Source organism: Aquarana catesbeiana, linkage group LG03 (genome assembly GCF_042186555.1).
Source record: "Aquarana catesbeiana isolate 2022-GZ linkage group LG03, ASM4218655v1, whole genome shotgun sequence".
NCBI classification, from domain to species: domain Eukaryota; kingdom Metazoa; phylum Chordata; class Amphibia; order Anura; family Ranidae; genus Aquarana; species Aquarana catesbeiana.
Window position 1 is genome coordinate 502,890,799 of NC_133326.1, and position 18,612 is coordinate 502,909,410.

At 41.3% G+C, this 18,612-nt stretch overlaps 1 protein-coding gene across 4 annotated transcripts in view; it reads right to left on the reverse strand.

Annotated features, from left to right (window-relative positions):
- TNIP1 (TNFAIP3 interacting protein 1) overlaps positions 1-18,612 on the reverse strand; it is a 111,527-nt gene that overhangs the window by 38,153 nt on the left and 54,762 nt on the right. For 2 of the 4 annotated variants that reach the window (XM_073621105.1, XM_073621106.1), the window contains exons 6-9: positions 10,578-10,772; positions 7,737-7,831; positions 4,549-4,663; positions 1,583-1,651 (exon numbers count right to left, since the gene is read on the reverse strand). In XM_073621105.1, the coding sequence (XP_073477206.1) occupies positions 1,583-1,651; positions 4,549-4,663; positions 7,737-7,831; positions 10,578-10,772 (474 nt within the window). The remainder of the gene's footprint in view (positions 1-1,582; positions 1,652-4,548; positions 4,664-7,736; positions 7,832-10,577; positions 10,773-18,612) is intronic. The other 2 variants (XM_073621108.1, XM_073621107.1) reach the window with 2 other exon arrangements.

The following is an 18,612-nucleotide window of genomic DNA, read 5'->3' on the forward strand; positions in this document are numbered from 1 at the left end:
GGGGACACAGACAGCAATAAAAGCCTAACCAAGGTAATTATTCACGTATACATCCAAAACTTTGCTTTAGATCTACTTTAAAATGACATCATTTTAAAATGTCAATTATGTACCCCTCAGCATAAAATCTGTATTAAAGTGGTATTAAACCCAAAACCAAAAATGTAATTCATGGCAGCTTTCCGATCATTAGATGTGATAGCTGCATTAGCTTTCCTTTTCTAGCCTTTTTGCTCTGTTTTCATCTGGTGATCTGGCCAGTAACACACCTCCTGTATTAAGCTTTGTACACCCCATTAGTTTTTTTTTTTTTTGACAAGTCAGGTCAGAGCCACTGTATTAACAATCCAATGTTAGTACAGCTATCTCCCTTGCTGTGCTATTGTGTTCTGACAGACGGATGCCACCCCTGCCAGAACACTCCGGTCAGCGCTGATTGGGAGCCAGTCAGCAGACGTTTTTGTGGTCATGTGCCATTCGGCTGGCTTCTGTTGGACTGGCTGCCATACACACGGGCCGAATTTCAACTGGTTTCAATTGAACCGGCCGGTGCCAGCTGACATTCGGCCCGTGTGTACTTGTGTACTAGGCTTTAGAGTACCCCCACTCTGGATGAGGGGGCACCTTTGGACAGTAGCATTGTCAATCTGGGGGAGGGGAGTGTTAGATGTACTAGCAGATTTAAAGACACTAACAAATTGAAGACACACTTAAGCTAACACTTTTTAAGCTGTTACAGAAAACGGTTTTCTCCTATTGGGATAAAAGTTACATAAATAAATTAAAGCTGATAATTATAAGCACCCCTGCCAGTGTTAAATGGCAACAGACCTACTGGCTGGTTTACCAAAAGGTTTATGTTTTGGGTTTAAACCCACTTTAAAAAACCTTGTTATGCAGTCAATAAAATAACTGTCAAGAGAGAGGTACTATAAATGCCTGCTTTTTGGCCCGTTTAGTAAAACTTGACTCTTGCAGACACAGGTTTGATTTCACATTTTCAAGTATGTAGAAGAGCATATCCACCAATGGCTGCTGCACTTCTTGGCAGCATTCCCTACTTCACTATTGTGTCCTACAGTGACTACAGATCAGCAGGAGGAACCACAGTGACCAGTGGAGGGGATCCGCTATTCCACCAGCTGGACGAGTCGATTCAAAACTGTTCTGAAAACTCTACTACAGAAATTTTTAACATGTGGATCATTGGAGAGGAATGTGTAATACACATTTCTTTATTGGGTAATGGTTCTACAGTTGTCCCCCTAAAAGGGTCATTTTAAAATACATAGGCAAGTATTATAAATAATTAATATAGCTCCATTTCCCATGGCGCTGTACAAATTAAAACGATACAAATAAGAGTTATACACCTAATACAAATTTATAGTACATTTCTCCACTGACAATTACACATTGGGGGTTATTTACGAAAGGCAAATCCACTTTGCACTACAAATGACTGCAAGTGCACTTGGAAATGCAGTCGCTGTAAATCTGAGGGGTAGATCTGAAATGAGGGGAAGCTCTGCTGATTTTATTATCCAATTATGTGCAAGCTAAAATGCTGTTTTATATTTACCTTGCATGTCCCCCTCGGATTTACAGCGACTGCACTTCCAAGTGCACTTGTAGTGCAAAGTGGATTTTCCTTTCGTAAATAACCCCCAGTGTTGCGTAAGAGAATGACAAAACAATATAAACAGATGATTAGACTGAAAGGGAAAAATGGACGTTATTCAGTATTACGGATTTCCTAAAAGAGATAACAAGATTAGTAGGATTGGATTTGATTACACATATATTCCTGTCCTTATCTTTTTGGGCTTATTTTACCACTCTGTATTAATCCAAGATAAGTTCACAGGAAATATAGTTTTATGTGAAAGGGTAATCATCTCTCATTCACTGATATAACAAATCCCAGGTATGCTGGACATCATTTATTTTGTTCCATATTCTTAGGTTGCTCCACCAACATCTTTGTTCTTATTTTTAGCTAAGGAATCTCTTGAAACAGGTGCAGCCAAGTCAATCCTTGGTATACTTGTCAGTGTTTGTCTCAGCTGGCTGGAAATGGAGGCAATCAATTGCAAAATGGGGTATAAGGGAGTGTAAGGGGGACAGGCTCTATTGCTATCGGCTGGGGTAAACAATGCACAGGACAGGGACATCCAGGATCAGGTCTGTCCTGCACATTTATTCAGCAAGGCAGAAAACAAAAACGGTTTCAAATCCGGAGGGCTTTTTACAGCAGGTCACTAGCATAAAACAAACAAAACATCTGCCCATCTGAGCCATTAACTAAACTCAGTTCCTGACTAACAGGGTGCCCTCCCTAGTGGGTTCCCCAAAACAAACATGCAGCTCTTGTGCCATATTAGTTTTAGGTCAGCAGTCATCCCTTTCATCCAGCAGTAGGCTCCAACAGCTGAGAGAGTAAAAGAGTGGCCCTGAGCATTAGCCACTTCATACACAGCATGTAAATATATTTCTAAAGGTGCTATTGACATGAAATATTCACCACATGCCGGTACAACCCATACTTACAAAGAAACAAAAAAAGTTCAGAAATTAAGTTAAGTGTAACAAAATGGAATGACACAGGGGAAAAAAAAATATTGAACTCATGAAGAAAGGGAGGTGCAAAAAGGCATGCAAAGCCAAGGCACCATCTGAAATCTATTACTAATTAGAAAGCAATCATGCCCCTTGTCAGTGCAAATTAATATCAGCTGGTTCAGTCTCAACTGATGGCCTATAAAAAGGTGTCTCATTACCAAGGTGTCACACAAGAAACATCTCATGATGGGTAAAAGCAAACAGCTCTCTCAAGACCTTCGCAATCTTATTGTTGCAAAACATACTGATGGCATTGGTTACAGAAGGATTTCTAAACTTCTGAATGTTCCAGTGAGCACTGTTGGGGGCCATAATCTGGAAGTGGAAAAAACATAATTTCACTATAAACCTGCCACAACCAGTTGCTCCTCACAAAATTTCTGATGAGTGAAAAGAATTATCAGAAGAGTTGTCCAAGAGCCAAGGACCACTTGTGGAGAGCTTCAGAAAGACCCGGAATTAGCAGGTACAATTGTTTCAAAGAAAACAATAAGTAATGCACTCAACCAGTCATGGCCTGTATGCACGTGCACCACAGAAGACTCCATTGCTGAAGAAAAAGCATATGGGAGAATATGATCTGGTCAGATGACACCAAAATGCAACTCTGTGGATGCCATAATACACACCATGTTGGGAGGTCAAATGGCACTGCACATCACCCTAAAACACCCCCATACCAACAGTGAAGTTTGGAGGTGGGAACATCATGGTGTGGGGCTGTTTTTCAGCATACGGTACTGGAAAACTTCATGTAACTGAAATGTACCAAGACATTCTTGATAGAAATCTGCTGCCATCTGCCAGGATGATGAAGATGAAACGAGGGCGGACATTTCAGGAAGACAATGATCCCAAATACAAAGCCAAGAAAACTCTCAATTGGTTTCAAAGAAAGAAAATAAAGTTGCTAGAATGGCTCAGCCAATCACCTGGCTTGATTCCAATAAAAAAATCTATGGAAAGAACTAAGGATCAAAGTTCATAGAAGAGGCCCATGGAACCTTCAAGATTTAAAGACTTGGAAGAATGGGCAAAAATCACACCTGAGCAATGCATGCGACTAGTTTCTCCATACAGGAGGCACCTTGAAGCTGTCATTACCAATGAAGGATTTTGTACTAAAAATCAAATACATTTCAGGTAATACTTTTTCCCTGTGTCGTTCCATTTTATTACACATAACTTAATTTCTGAACTTATTTGTTTTGGTTTCTTTGTATGTATGGGTTGTATGGGTTGTTACCGACATGTGGTGAACATTTCATGTCAATAGCACCTTTAGAATGAAATATATTTACCTAGAAAAATGGTGACGTGTTCAATACTTATTTTACCTGCTGTATATAAAGACCTGGTGACAACTGAGATTAATAATGAAGTCTGTCTACAGGCAAAATGTGAACCTAGGAATGAAGGGTTCATCCTTCCCAAAGCTCTACAATGTCTTTAGGCTCCAGGATCTAGAACAAAATATAAAATTCTGAAAAACAAAATGTTTGTTTTCTCCACATCAGCCACTCAAGTCAAATATAGATATTTATACTACTTGCATAAAAAACATATTCCATGATGTACTAATGAATACATTACAGTGTGTCTTTTACATCTATAAGTTTAATTTTAAATGAAACACCAGTACTAAGAAAATCAAGAGGCTAACCTCTCCTTCTAAAAATGACATTTGCCTGGCTAGCATACTGATCCAGTGTTTTTATTATTGTCTGAGTAACTGACCTGTAACAAGTATGCACACAGGAGTTCTGACTTCACTCTGACGTTGCATGATGCATGTTAGTTATAGGCAGTGACTCAAAGTATTGAAGTCAGAGATAGCCAGGCAACTAGTATTTTTAGAAAGAGGTCAGATATAGTCAGTCATACTCCTTTGGATTCACACAGGAAGGACACTTTTAAGGTTATTACCTGTTGATGTGCGGCATGCTCTACCTTGCCGATGTCCTCCCCTGTTGGTGTGATATTATTTACTGGTGTCTTCCCTTTTTCTAGAATTAACTTTCTGAGCTCCAGGTTTTCATATCTGCAGGGAGGTCAACCAAACAATGAGGAAAAAAGAAAAAGGCCACAGTGTACAATTTATATAGTTACATAGTTTAGTTAGGTTTAAAAAAAGGACACATGTCCTTCAAGGTTAGCCAAACGACAGAAATGAATGAAATAAAAACACCTTGCAGCATAACAACCCAAAACCCACTGATGATCCAGAGGAAGGCAAAAAACCCTTACGAGGTGTGATCCAATTAGCTCTTACAAGAGAAAAACATGGTTCAACAATCTACACTGTTATTTGCTAAAATAATTAATTTCGTATATTTAAAGCTAAACTCCAGAATTTCAACTCCTTTGTAAAAAAGTGAAGACATACTATTAGTTCAACAGGGTACATGACACCTTCTGGACTTATCTCTATTATTTACATCTGACAGGTTTATAAAACTCCTGCAAGTTCCAAGAGCCCGATGTTGGACCCTTTGGTCTTGGCATATTCAACAGAAGAGTTGCTGCAGCTGCTATGCCTGCCCCTTCCCTCCTCCTGCCCAATCACAGAAGCCTTTGTATTATGTGAACTCACTCATTCACAAATTACAAAGGCTTCTGTGAATGGGCAGCAGAGGGGAAGGGCAGGTACAGCTGTCGTGTGTTCTTTTCTCCTCTCACAGCTGGAGTGTATCCTCTAGCAGACTCATAAATCTGCCAGATATAAATAATAGCGATACATTCAGGAGGTGGCATGCACCTCATTGGACTTAACTCATAGTGTGCCTGCACTTTTTACAAAGTGGCTGAATTCCTGAAATTCAGATTTAAAAACACATCCAACCATTTTGAAAAGCAATCTACTAAATCGGGTAGAACCAGCTCTTGTGCAAGTCTTCTCCACATTTCCACTCCTACTGTAAAGAAGACTGCACACATTTTTAGTATTTCTCTAACAGACATCAGTAGATTGGTTGTAAACCATAACTTACCTAGTCAAAAAAGAACTTATAGCCAAAAGTGCAATAAACAATTGCATGACCATGCTGGAAATATGTGCAAGAATGTTGTGGTAAAAATGTACCATTGTTAAAACTGCCCATTGTTAAAACTGGCAGACTCAACAACCACAAAAATAAGTTGCCAAAGAGTCTCACAGCTTTTCAGAGATAGAAAAATAGACTTGTGTAAAATATGACTTCCCAACCATCTCTGCTACAATTTCATCTAATACCATTTCCATATACTTAATAAGTTGTTGATGGAAGAGACTCACAGCTTTCCACAGGAAGAGAAAGAGTTATGTAAAGTATTACTTCCCCATTATCCCTGCCACAAGATCTTCTACTACTGGTGTTATGAGCTTACGATCTGTCCCAGTACCATTTAATGGCTGAAGAGGACAAGCAAAGCCTATTCAAGCAGGATGAGGTGCAAGGAAAGCCAAGTTTTTTGTATTTTTGTATGACTCAGGCTTATATTAAAAAAATTAAAGTCAGCAGCTACAAATACTGTAGATGCTGACTTTTAATATTAGGACACTTACCTATCCACAAATCCAGTGGTGTCTTCACCGGCACTCGGGTGCTGCCGCCACCATCTCGGCTAAGGGAAATCAGCAGCCGGCTCCCTGCTTCGCATGTTCTGAGCTCTGTGAATGGCCTGGTGGCGGGGGAAGGAGGAGGGGGGCTGAACTTCTGGCTGAGTTTGCCTCGGCGAAGTCAGCCGGAAGTGGGAGCGGGTACCTATCAAAACCAGGTACCCGCTCCCACCCCCCAGAAAGGTGCCAAATGAGGCAGGGGATGGGTGGAGGAAGAGGCAAACAAGCAGAGCTTCCCCTTTTAGGTGGAGCTCCGCTTTAATTCTTTTGTCATATTTACTGTTAGAATTGTTTTGTCCCCCCGTAAATAGTGCTTTCTTACAGTGATGTTAAGTTTCTTTTAAAATGTAGCTTGTTTTGTTAAACTGGATGTAAAGGCAGAAGGTTTTTTTTTTCGTCTTAGTGCATTTTAATAATTAAAGCGGCATTAAACCCAAAACCAAAAACGTATTATATTGCAGCTTTCCAATCATTAGATGTGGTGACTGCATTGGTTTTCTTTTTTTAGGCTTTTTTCCCTGTTTTCATCTGGTGATCTGGCCAGTAACACACTTCCTGTATTAGTGAGACACAGCTTTGGATGAATGAGCACAGGAGGCAGCATTGTCAGCCTTGGGGCGGGGGAAAGGATAGCGTTAAATGCATTATAAAAGCTACATATACCAGCAAATTAAAGCCAAGCTCACAATTTATAATGAATTACAGCAAACAGTTTTTATTCCTTTTTGGATAAAGGTTGTTACGTGAATAAATAAAAGCTGATCATTTTAATCACCCCTGCCAGAATGTTTAATGGTCTGTCTCATCCATGTAAACTCATACATTCTTCTGGAGAGCTTGTGCTTTTGAAAAGCAACTGACTTTCTGGCCTGAATCACCAGATTAAAAGCAGAAGAAAGAAAGAAAGCCTAAAAAAGGAAACTAACACAGCCATCACATCTAAAAATTGGTAAGCTGCAATATAATAAATGTTTGCTTTTGGGTTTAATACCACTAATGTAAGAAAAGAACTTCTGCGTTCAGCTCCCTCCCAGCCACCCCTAAATACTTGCCTGAGCCTGATCTCGATACAGTGCTGTGCCTGAAAGCAGCGTCTCTCTCAACTCCGGAAATGGTGGCAGCAGTGGAAGCCAATGGCTCCTGCTGCTGTCAATCACAGCCTGTGAGGAGGGAGCAGGGGGTGGGGGCCAAGCCGTGCTCTGTGCGTCAATGGAAACACAGAGCCCAGTTTGGGATCGAGCTGAATCGAGTGCCCTCATAGTAAGCGGCTTCTATGGGGACACTGATAAGAGGGGAGGAGACAGGAGTGCCGGTGGGGTAACCCAGAAGAGGATTGGAGCTGCTCAGAAGGTAAGTATGACGTTCTTGTTAATAAAATACCTTTACAATCACTTTAAGAGGACAGTTTAGATATGAACATGACTTGTTCTTCTTGACCTATAAATATGCCTATACTTCTATGAAGCATGGGTCTTGGAAATAACTGGATGACATGGCTACATATGGTGCCTCTTACCTCAAAGCTTGCTCAACCTGGCTCCTTTTGTTCCAGTCAACCTCCAGTTTAGATCTTAAGTCTTCATTCTCTTTCCTCAGCTGTTCACACAAGGTCTATAAGATGCAGAATGAAATCACACTTCATTACAGACTTGAAGTAAACTTGAGCCACTGACTGAGCCCGACTTCCTCTAAGCCTAACCATCAAGTCAAAAATCAGGCCCCATAGCAAAGAAAAACTAAATCATAGAGGGGTACAGAAAAGGCTTTTTTGGCTAATAAATAATAATAGTTTGTGTCTTTTCATAGGCAGGACTTTAAATTTGTAATATAACTTTCATTGAGGCAATGGAGTACATTGTGTACAGATTCCATAAGCATAAAAACAGTACATTAATGGTACTACAACAGCCAACAACTCTAGGCCAAAAAAAAGGACAAATGAATGCAGCTTTGTATTCATTAATACATCAATAAATATTTTTTTAAGTGCAAGTACCTAAATTTTACCTGATTTTAGCCTTTTGCAATCCCTGTAAAGCTGAGCTTATAGTGTGATAGGGAGAAGCAGCAGAAGGAGCCAATCAGTTCTGACAAAGAGCATGCTGATAGGAATAGAAAGCAGAGTGACAGAACGATGAGCTCATGACGTGCTGCTTCTCCTTCACTGTAAAGTCAAAGACTGGGGGCAGACCTATGATAGCCTGGGCTCAGAGGAAGTGGCTTGAATGATGCTAGCTGTTATTCGACCCAGAAGCCTGAAGACATCTACTGGTGGAAAAAAAAGTAATTATAGAGGAAAGGCTGGATTTTTTTTACCTTTTAGTGGGCTTATATATTTTAGTGTGAATGGAGTTCAGCTTTTAAACATAAAAATTTAAGCGGAGTTCCACCCTATATTTCGAGTTTGGCCCCCGAAGTTGCTGATCTCATTGCCTAAAATATTCAGAATTTTTTTTTTTTTTTTTTTAAAGCATTTTACCCTTTTCCATTTTACTTCCTCTGTATCGCGTTGTGGCGAGGTACGTCATTTCCGGCCGCCCATTGGCTCCTAGGATAAATGTGTCATCTATCCCAGGAGTCAATGGGCAACCTGAAGTGCACTGCTGCGCTTCGTTCACACTGCGCAGGCGCGAGAGATTGGGAGGTGCACGCTGGGTAGTCAGCTGCACCATTTCCCAGAGGAAATTCGGAGCGGGCTTTAGATGCCCACACTAAGGATGGAAGATCACTGGATCTGGAGGGTACAATGAGTACAAATAAACAAATGGAGAAAAAAAATGTCTTCATATGCAGCATATGCTGAATTTAGATTGCATAAGCTGCAACTATCACAGGGGTGAGTTAAAAAATAAGGCCGGAGCTCCACTTTAACCACTAGCCCACCGCCCACCGTCAAATGACGTCCTGGGCTTTGGGCGGGTATATCTGAAGGATGCCTGTAGTTACAGACTTCATTCAGATATTGCCGGTTTCAGCCGGCGAATCTCTACACCATAGGAATGATCATAGCGGCCGTTCCGCCGCTTGATCGTTCCTATGGGAGGCGAGAGGGGACGTCCCCCCCCTCCCGCCGCCCTCCGGTGCTTCTACCGACTCACCTCAGCGATCGGTGAGTCGGATAGCGGATCCGCCGGCGCCGGATGTAGATCATAGAGATTTCCGGCGGACCAGATGGTCCCCGGAGTCTCTATGATCGTCGGAGGCCAGGCGCGATGTTATGATGTCACGCCCGGCCTCGCCATTCAAAAAAACGGCGCCGCTTCGGCCTGGAAGCGGCGATCGTTTTATTTTTTTGACCCCATATCTCACTATTAAGAGCACCTGACATGTCATATTGCTATTACAAGGGATGTTTACATTCCTTGTAATAGGAATAAAAGTGATCAATTTTTTTTTTTTTGCAAAAAAGTGTCAAAATAAAAAAAAATAAAATATAATTAACAATAAAAAAAAAAAAAAAATTTTTTAAAGCGCCGCTGTCCCCGTGTGCTCTCACGTAGAAGCGAACGCATACGTAAGTCCCGCCCACATATGAAAACGGTGTTCAAACCATACATGTGAGGTATCGCCGCGAACGTTGGAGCGAGAGCAATAATTTTGGCCCTAGACCTCCTCTGTAACTCAAAACATGTAACCAGTAAAAAAATTTAAAGCGTCGCCTATGGGGATTTTTAAGTACCGAACATTGGCGCCATTCCACGAGCGTGTGCAATTTTGAAGCGTGACATGTTAGGTATCTATTTACTCGGCGTAACTTCATCTTTCACAAAATGCAAAAACATTGGGCTAACTTTACTGTTTTGTTTTTTTTTTAAACACAAAACAGTTTTTTTCCCCAAAAAAACGCGTTCGAAAAATTCCTGCGCAAATACTGTGTGAGATAAAAAGTTGCAACAACCGCCATTGTATTCTCTAGGGTCTTTGCTAAAAAAACATATATAATGTTTGGGGGTTCTATGTAATTTTCTAGCAAAAAAATGATGATTTTTACATGTAGGAGCAAAGTGTCAGAATTGGCCTGGTATTGAGGTGGTTAAGTAAGGTTCACTTAGGAGGATGATTCCCCTGTCAGTGAAAACTATGCAATGGTGGTTTTAGGTATGTTGGGGGGTGTACAGCAGCCCCAATGCTGGAATTAGCCAGCTGGCAAGTCTCGCGTCATTTAAGTATGACTGTACAAATAATTACAGGAAAATGAAGGGAAGACCATGAACACGGGGGCGGCAAGTACAAGGTCTTCCTGGCTCATTGCTTATTTTGGCGACTTCAACTGGGCTTTTCAGTATGACTGTACAAATGATTACTATTCATTTGCAACAAGGCATTATTATGCTTGAGCGGTTTCCTAATTTTCTACCTGTAATACCGATGTCCTCATCTCATTCTTGTTCACTTTGCTTGCCAGGCGGTTAAACTCCAACACCATGCGGCTTATGTGACTGAGAAGCCGGTTATGGTCAGATTCCTCTGCGAACATGTTCAGTGAACTTTCCATACGCTGCAGGTGATGATGTAGGTTGTCGTCTTCATGATGCACAGTCGGGCCAGGGTCCTGATACATGATATCAGCACAACAGCCAATCAGATCAAAGGGATTTATTGTATTGGTACATATTTCACTGCAATCCATTTCACTGCCATTTACAGGCAGTACCCCCCCCCCCCCCCCCCCAAAAAAAAAATGCAATTTCCCTCTTTAATAATAGACATATGGTCATAGGAACAATTCAGTACACCCCATGGAAATAGTTGGCCTTTTTCAAAATATATATAAACAGGCAAAAATTAGAACTTCTCTCAAACGGTGCCTGCAGATCAGCATGATATTGTTGAATAGGAACACAAGAACAATTTGCCTTTCATTTTTTTATTCTACAAAAATATCAATAGATGTAATGCTGTACTGTGGAAAAGGTACACACACCTTTGGCGTCAAAATCTGGAATTGCACCGCTCAAGAGAAATGATTCCTTGTGGGCGTATTGTATAATGGTTTTCTATATATGTCCTAAAGTTTGAAGGCCAGTAAACTGGCCCTTTGTTTTGAAAGTTTGGAGACTCCTGATTTAGATCATGAAAATAAATATAATACATTATGCCACTTTTATGTGTTATTTGTTCAAGTATATCACCTTTATTTGTAGGCAATATCTGAATAATAATCCAACATTTGCCAGTTCAAATAATTTCAATGTTCACTATATTGTCAAAAGTTTTGGGACACCTGCCTTTACACGCACATGACCTTTAATGGCATCCCAGTCTTCGTCTGTAGGGTTCAATATTGAGTTGGCCCACCCTTTGCAGCTATAACAGCTTCAATGCTTCAAAGAAGGCTGTCTACAAGGTTTAGGAGTGTGTCTATGGGAATGTTTGACCATTGTTCCAGAAGCGCATTTGTGAGGTCAGGCACTGATGTTGGATAAAAAGACCTGACTCATAGTCTCCGCTCCAATTCATCCTAAAGGTATTCTATCGGGTCTTTATAGATCTTGCTTTGTGCACTAGTGCGTACTCCGTAGTCATGTTGAAACAGGAAGGGGCCATCCCCAAACTGTTCCCACAAAGTTGAGAGCATTAAATTGTCCAAAATGTACCATAATCCCCCTTCTACCAAATGATTTGACCATTGCACAAAGCAAGGTACATATCGCATTGAGGTCAGGACTCCAGGCCAATCAGGTTCCTCCACCCCAAACTTGCTCATCCATGTCTTTATGGACCTTGCTTTGTGCACTGGTGCACAGTCATGTTGGAACAGGAAGTGGCCAACCCCAAACTGTTCCTACAAAGTTGGGAGCATGAAATTATCCAAAATGTATTGGTATGCTGACATCTTAAAGTGTAAGTAAACCCTGCTATCGTTTTCAGCCAAGAAAGCTGCCATCTTTGCCTCTGTTTAATCTACAACTGCCATGATGCTGCACATGTGATCAGTTATGACACCAGCCATTGGATGGTTTGACAGTTTGGTTGAGAGCACAACCAATGGGAGTGTTACATTTCCGGCACATGCCGGAAACTAAACTGTTTTATGGATGGGTTTACTTCCGCTTTAAGAGTTCCCTTCACTGGAACTAAGGAGCCAAGCCCAACCCCTGAAAAACAACCTCACACCATAATCCCCCCTCCACCAAATTATTTGGACGCAAAGCAAGGTCCATGAAGACATGGATGAGCGAGTCCTGATCTCAACCCGATAGAACACCTTTGGGATGAATTAGAGCAGAGACTGTGAGCCAGGCCTTTTCGTCCAACATCAGTGCCTCACCTCACAAATGCACTGGAAGAATGATCAAACATTCCCATAGACACACTCCTAAACCTTGTGGACAGCCTTCCCAGAAGAGTTGAAGCTGTTATAGCTGTAAAGGGTGGGCCAACTCAATATTGAACCCTACAGACTAATGCCCTGTACACACTGTCGGACATTGATCGGACATTCCGACAACAAAATCCATGGATTTTTTCTGATGGATGTTGGCTCAAACTTGTCTTGCATACACATGGTCGCACAAAGTTGTCGGAAAATCCGATCGTACAGAATGCGGTGACGTAAAACACGTATGTCAGGACTATAAATGGGCCAGTAGCCAATAGCTTTTGTCTCTTAATTTATTCTGAGCATGCGTGGCACTTTGTGTGTCGGATTTGTGTACACACGATTGGATTTTCCGACAACGGATTTTGTTTTCGGAAAATTTTATAGCAAGCTCTCAAACTTTGTGTGTCGGAAATTCCTATAGAAAATGTGTGATGGAGCCCACACACGGTCGGAATTTCCGACAACAAGGTCCTATCACACATTTTCCATCGGAAAATCCTATCGTGTGTACAGGGCATTAGACTGGGATGCCACTAAAGTTCATGTGCACGTAAAAGGCAGGCATCCCAATACTTTTGGTAATATAGTGTATCTTAATTACACAGACATTTTTTATGTAGGGCATACACTGTATCTGGTGTCCCTTTCTAAATTCACAGCTGGAAGGTACATGGGGCTTCTATGTACCCCGCTAAAAAAAAAGTTATCTTTCACTCTTAATGTTCCCTTATGAACAAGACAAACCAGGGTGCTAGCCAAGAGAAAGAACTTCAGTACGTAAGAGGAACAATATTTAATTTCATAATAAATAAGTCATATATTATCTTTGTAAAGTCATGCAAAAACCCAACTTTCCCCATCGCTACGGTAACTCGAAACTGTGATGATCATTTGTTGAAAAAAACAACTGGTTGAATTTTAGAAATATTTGCAATGTAAAAAACACAAATTTTTTTAAAACACTAATTTACCATACAATATGTAAAAGTCATACAACTATTTCCTAATTTAAAACCCAGATCTGGTCTCTCTTCTCCTGAGCAAAAGTCAGGGACAGCCTCATACATATTCCAGGCTTTTCAAAAAGATATTTCATCTTGGTCTATTCAATGTGTTTACCGCCTTAGGCTTTCTCGGTTCTATGCCCGTTTCTTACTTTTGTCATCTATGACTGTATGTATGTTATAATTGTAATATACTGTTTGCTGCACCAAAATAAAGAATACAAAAAAAAAAAGTTCTGGACCTGCGCAACAAGAGCTGGGATCGCATGTCTGCATCTTATCTGTCATCGGACTGCTGCAGCAATTCTTTCTATTTACATTTTTTCATATTTAATAATGTAGTAATAATAATTGGGAATTAGAATTTTACACTCAACCTTCACAAACATAGGAATTTGAAAGTTTTTGGGTAGAGTTCTTTTTTTAGCTTAAAAAGCCTTTAAAAGCCACTATATTGAGCCTGAGATCTAGGACATCAGATTTTCTTATAAATTTTCCATAAAAAAAAAAAAAAATAAAAACATAAAAAAACAATAAGCTCCAAGAAGTTCTCAGAAACTTTGAAAACAAGTCTGGATGTGAGAAACTAGGAATTTCATCGCCCCCTTGTGGGAAATATGGGAAGTACATACAGATTATGTTTTAGCTTCAGATGGTTTAGGAGGTCATTCGTTTTGTTGAAGTCTAATGATGTTACGGTGATGTTCACTGACCTAAAATATGTTCTATATGTACAGGGCAAGCTAGAGAGCACAGCAAAAGTTTTTTAAAACCCCATGGGGCTGATGCATTAAAAAAAGAAAAGTAGTCTGGCAACTATGCTAACCGTTTGGTTTCAGTACTGTCTGAGCCACTGACTTAGACCCAGTATGTAAAAACAGGAAAGTCGGGGTTACCCCTTTTGGATGAAGTTCCGCTTTTCTTCGGGGACCTAGCGGGTACCTAGTTTAGAGTTCGCCAACACCCTTAAAATGCTGTGGGTCCATTCACAAGGCACAGAGCAGCTCACTCAGGCACAGTGGGGAGCCGGAAATGACTCCTATCAGCTTCCCAGTTACCATGCTGGCACCAGGGACCTGAAAACCCATGAAGAACCAGCCCCAGTCCGGATGGAGCTTTGGACAGTTGAATGTCTGTTTATTTAAAGTAAGCAGCTACAGTTTTTGTAACTGCTGACGTTTAACTTAAAGTGGAGTTCCACCCACTTTTACAACTCTTCAGCATCCCTCACAAAACTGTGCACTGTAAAGGAATTGGATATTTAAAAAAAAAAATTCTCAGCACTTACTGTATATCTGCTGTATTCATTTTTCCACTTCCTCCTCCCTGGCTGCGGCCCATCGCATCATTTCCTGTTTGCAATGCCTTCTGGGAAGGGGCGGCAACTTCCTCTGACACTGCCGTTGCTATGGAAACCTGACCTGAAACCTATTACACTGCTTGTGCTGCACTGAGCATGTGCGAGATCTGCAAGGATGAGATCCAGGAAGAAATACAGTCTGGCTTCAGATGCCCAGACTTAGGATGGCCACGGCCTGCTGTAAGTTTATAAAATAACAAACTACTGCTATAAACTAACAAAACAGACCTTAGTTTACAGACTAACTTTACTAGAATACATTAAGCTTGTGTATTATAGGGGTATTTTTATTTAAGAAGTATAATTTCGGCTGGAACACCACTTTAAGGAAACCTGGCTGAAGCTCCTCTTTTAAGTCCTGATCTGCATATTTGGTCTGGGTTAGTGACTCAAACTACTGAAGATAGAGGGCGAGCATGATAGCCAAATGACTAGCAATGGCAACCACCATGTTTCTCTCAGGAAAGGTTTTCTTAAAAAGAGAGGACAAATATATGAGTTACAGTGCCTTGAAAAAGTATTCATCCCCCTTGAAATGTTCCACATTTTCTCATGTTACAACCAAAAACGTAAATGTATTTTATTGGGATTTTATGTGATAGACCAACACAAAGTGGCACATAATTGTGAAGTGGAAGGAAAATGATAAATGGTTTTCAAATTTCTTTACAAATATCTGAAAAGTGTGGCGTGCATTTGTGTCCAGCCCCCTTTACTCTGATACCCCTAACTAAAATCTAGTGGAACCAATTGCCTTCAGAAGTCACCTAATTAGTAAATAGAGTACATCTGTGTCTAATTTAATCTCAGTATAAATACAGCTGTTCTGTGAAGCCCTCAGAGGTTTGTTAGAGAACCTTAAAGAACAAACTAAATAGATAATTAAGTAATCAAATGCGGCGCTTAACTATGTTAAAAACTTAAAAAACTAAATATGTGCAACTCTCACCATACCAGGAAGGTCCAAAATTAGGAACTCCAGGTATAGATAAAGTCTAAACAATTAATATTCCACTATAATGTGCAACCAGAGGTCACATAAAAACCAATATTGCATCAAAAAATGAATCTAAATACAGCTGACGTGAAGTCCCTATAAATAAAATGGTTAGAGAGAATTGTTTCCAATCAAAAAGAACAAACAGCATCATGAAGGCCAAGGAACACACCAGACAGATCAGGGATAAAGTTGTGGAGAAGTTTAAAGCAGGGTTAGGTTATAAAAAAATATCCCAAGCTCTGAACATCTCACGGAGCACTGTTCAATCCATCATCCGAAAACGGACAGAGTATGGCACAACTGCAAAACTACCAAGACATGGCCGTCCACCTAAACTGACAGGCCGGGCAAGGAGAGCATTAAATCAGAGAAGCAAGAACCAAGGCCCATGGTAACCCTGGAGGAGCTGCAGAGATCCACAGCTCAGGTGGGAGAATCTGTCTACAGGACAACTATTAGTCATGCACTCCACAAATCTGGCCTGTATGGAAGAGTGGCAAGAAGAAAGTCATTGTTGAAAGAAAGCCATAAGAAGTCCTGTTTGCAGTTTGCGAGAAGCCATGTGGAGGACACAGAAAACATGTGAAAGAAGGTGCTCTGGTCAGATGAGACCAAAATTCAACTTTCTGGCCTAAAAGCAAAATGCAACGTGTGGCAGAAAACTAATCCTGCACATCATCCTGAACACACCATCCCCACCGTGAAACATGGTGGTGGCAGCATCATGTTGTGCGGATGCTTTTCTTCAGCAGGGACAGGGAAGCTGGTCAGAGTTTACGGGAAGATGAATGGAGCCAAATACAGGGCAATCTTAGAAGAAAACCTGTTAGAGTCTGCAAAAGACCTGAGACTGGGACGGAGGTTCTTCTTCCAGCAGGACAACGAGCCTAAACATACAGCCAGATCTACAATGCAATGTTTTAGATCAAAGCATATTCATGTGTTAGAATGGCCCAGTCAAAGTCCAGATCTAAATCAAATTGAGAGTCTGTGGCAAGAATTTAAAATTTTCTGTTCTCAGACGCTCTTCATCCAATCTGACAGAGCTTGAGAGATTTTGCAAAGAAGAATAGGCAAAAATGTCACTCTCTAGATGTGCAAAGCTGGTAGAGACATCCCCAAAAATACTTGCAGCTGTAATTGCAGTGAAAGGTGGTTCTACAAAGTATAGATTCAGGGGGGCTGAATACAAATGCACGCCACACTTTTCGCATATTGAAAAAACGTGAAAACCATTTATCATTTTCCTTGTCTCCTATGTGCCACTTTGTGTTGGTCTATCACATAAAATCCCAAATACATTTAGGTTTTTGGTTGTAACATGACAAAATGTAAAAGTATTCACACTCCTTGAAATTTTCCACAAGGCGCTGTATCTGGGCTGCCTTATGCCAAACAAAGTGAAATGCATCTCAAATGGATCATTTTTTTGTACAGCTTAAGGCAGGTCGGGTTCAACCTCTTGATTGGCTTTTTATACTGGCCCTTAGACCGGCCATACACGGTTCGAATCTCGGCCAGTTTCTGCTGAACTGGCCGAGATTTGAACTGTTAATGAGCAGGCAGAAAGTACCAAGTTGATAGATTGATTAACTTGGTTACAACCAGCCTGATGGATTCTCTTGCGATTATCGCTACCGGCTGCTACAGCCGCTAGCAATAATGACTTTCTTCTTCTGGTAAGGACGGCTGTGTTGATGGGGAGATCGAGCGAATTCGCTCCTTGTATGTTCTGTCGTAGTGCGGTAACAGTAACGTAACGTCACGCCAGCTGATCAACGTGAACACTACACATGCGGAGATCGTCTGAGGCATTATCCGATGATCAGCAAAGCACGGAGGTAATCGACAGAACACTGGTATAATACAACAGGAATAGCTGAGCCACAAAGGCAGCCAATCACAGCTCGCCACTCCCTGTTGTCAGCAGAGGGGAGCGGATGAGCCTGCGTTCCTATTGGTGATTGGGTGAAGAGGTTCTATTTGTTGGGTGGGTGGGAATGTAGGTGGCAGGGAAGTGTTGCCCACGGTTACCAGTATACGCTGTAATCCTCAGTGTCCGGTGTTCTGTCTGTCTGCTCATGTGCAGATCGTCGGAGGCATTATTCGACAATCTGCACTATTCTACAGCCCACCGGCCTTAGCCTCACCCATCACAGTTTTAGCTATCTTTCATCAGCCAAATGCACCCAAGGCACTCATGGGCTAATGTCTATGACTGCAGATAAGCGGAGGAAGCATTAAACTTACAATATTTAAGTCATCAGCAGATCTGAAGGTGAAAAGGTATAAGGACTGTATACAGAGTCACAAGACCCTATTTAGTGAGGACGATCCATTGGTTTCTTTGTCTGGCGGCTTCTGTTGGACAAGCATGCTGGAAAACCAGTAGCCGACCAACTCCCGATCAGCGCTTTCAGCCAATGGCAGAGAGTGCTGATCGGAGTGCTCTGGCAGGGGGGCCGAACACTACAGCTCAGTGGGGTAGATCGCTGCACTAACTTTGCATAGTTAGTAGTAGTACAGTGGCTCGGACCTGACCGGAGCTGACAGGTTTTTTTCGTCCAACACAACAAAAAAACTCATATGCCGCGTACACACGAGCGGACTTTATGGCAGACTTTGCCCGGCGGACTTCGACGGACTTTCTGAATGAACGGACTTGCCTACACACAATCAACCAAAGTCCGTCTAATTCGTACA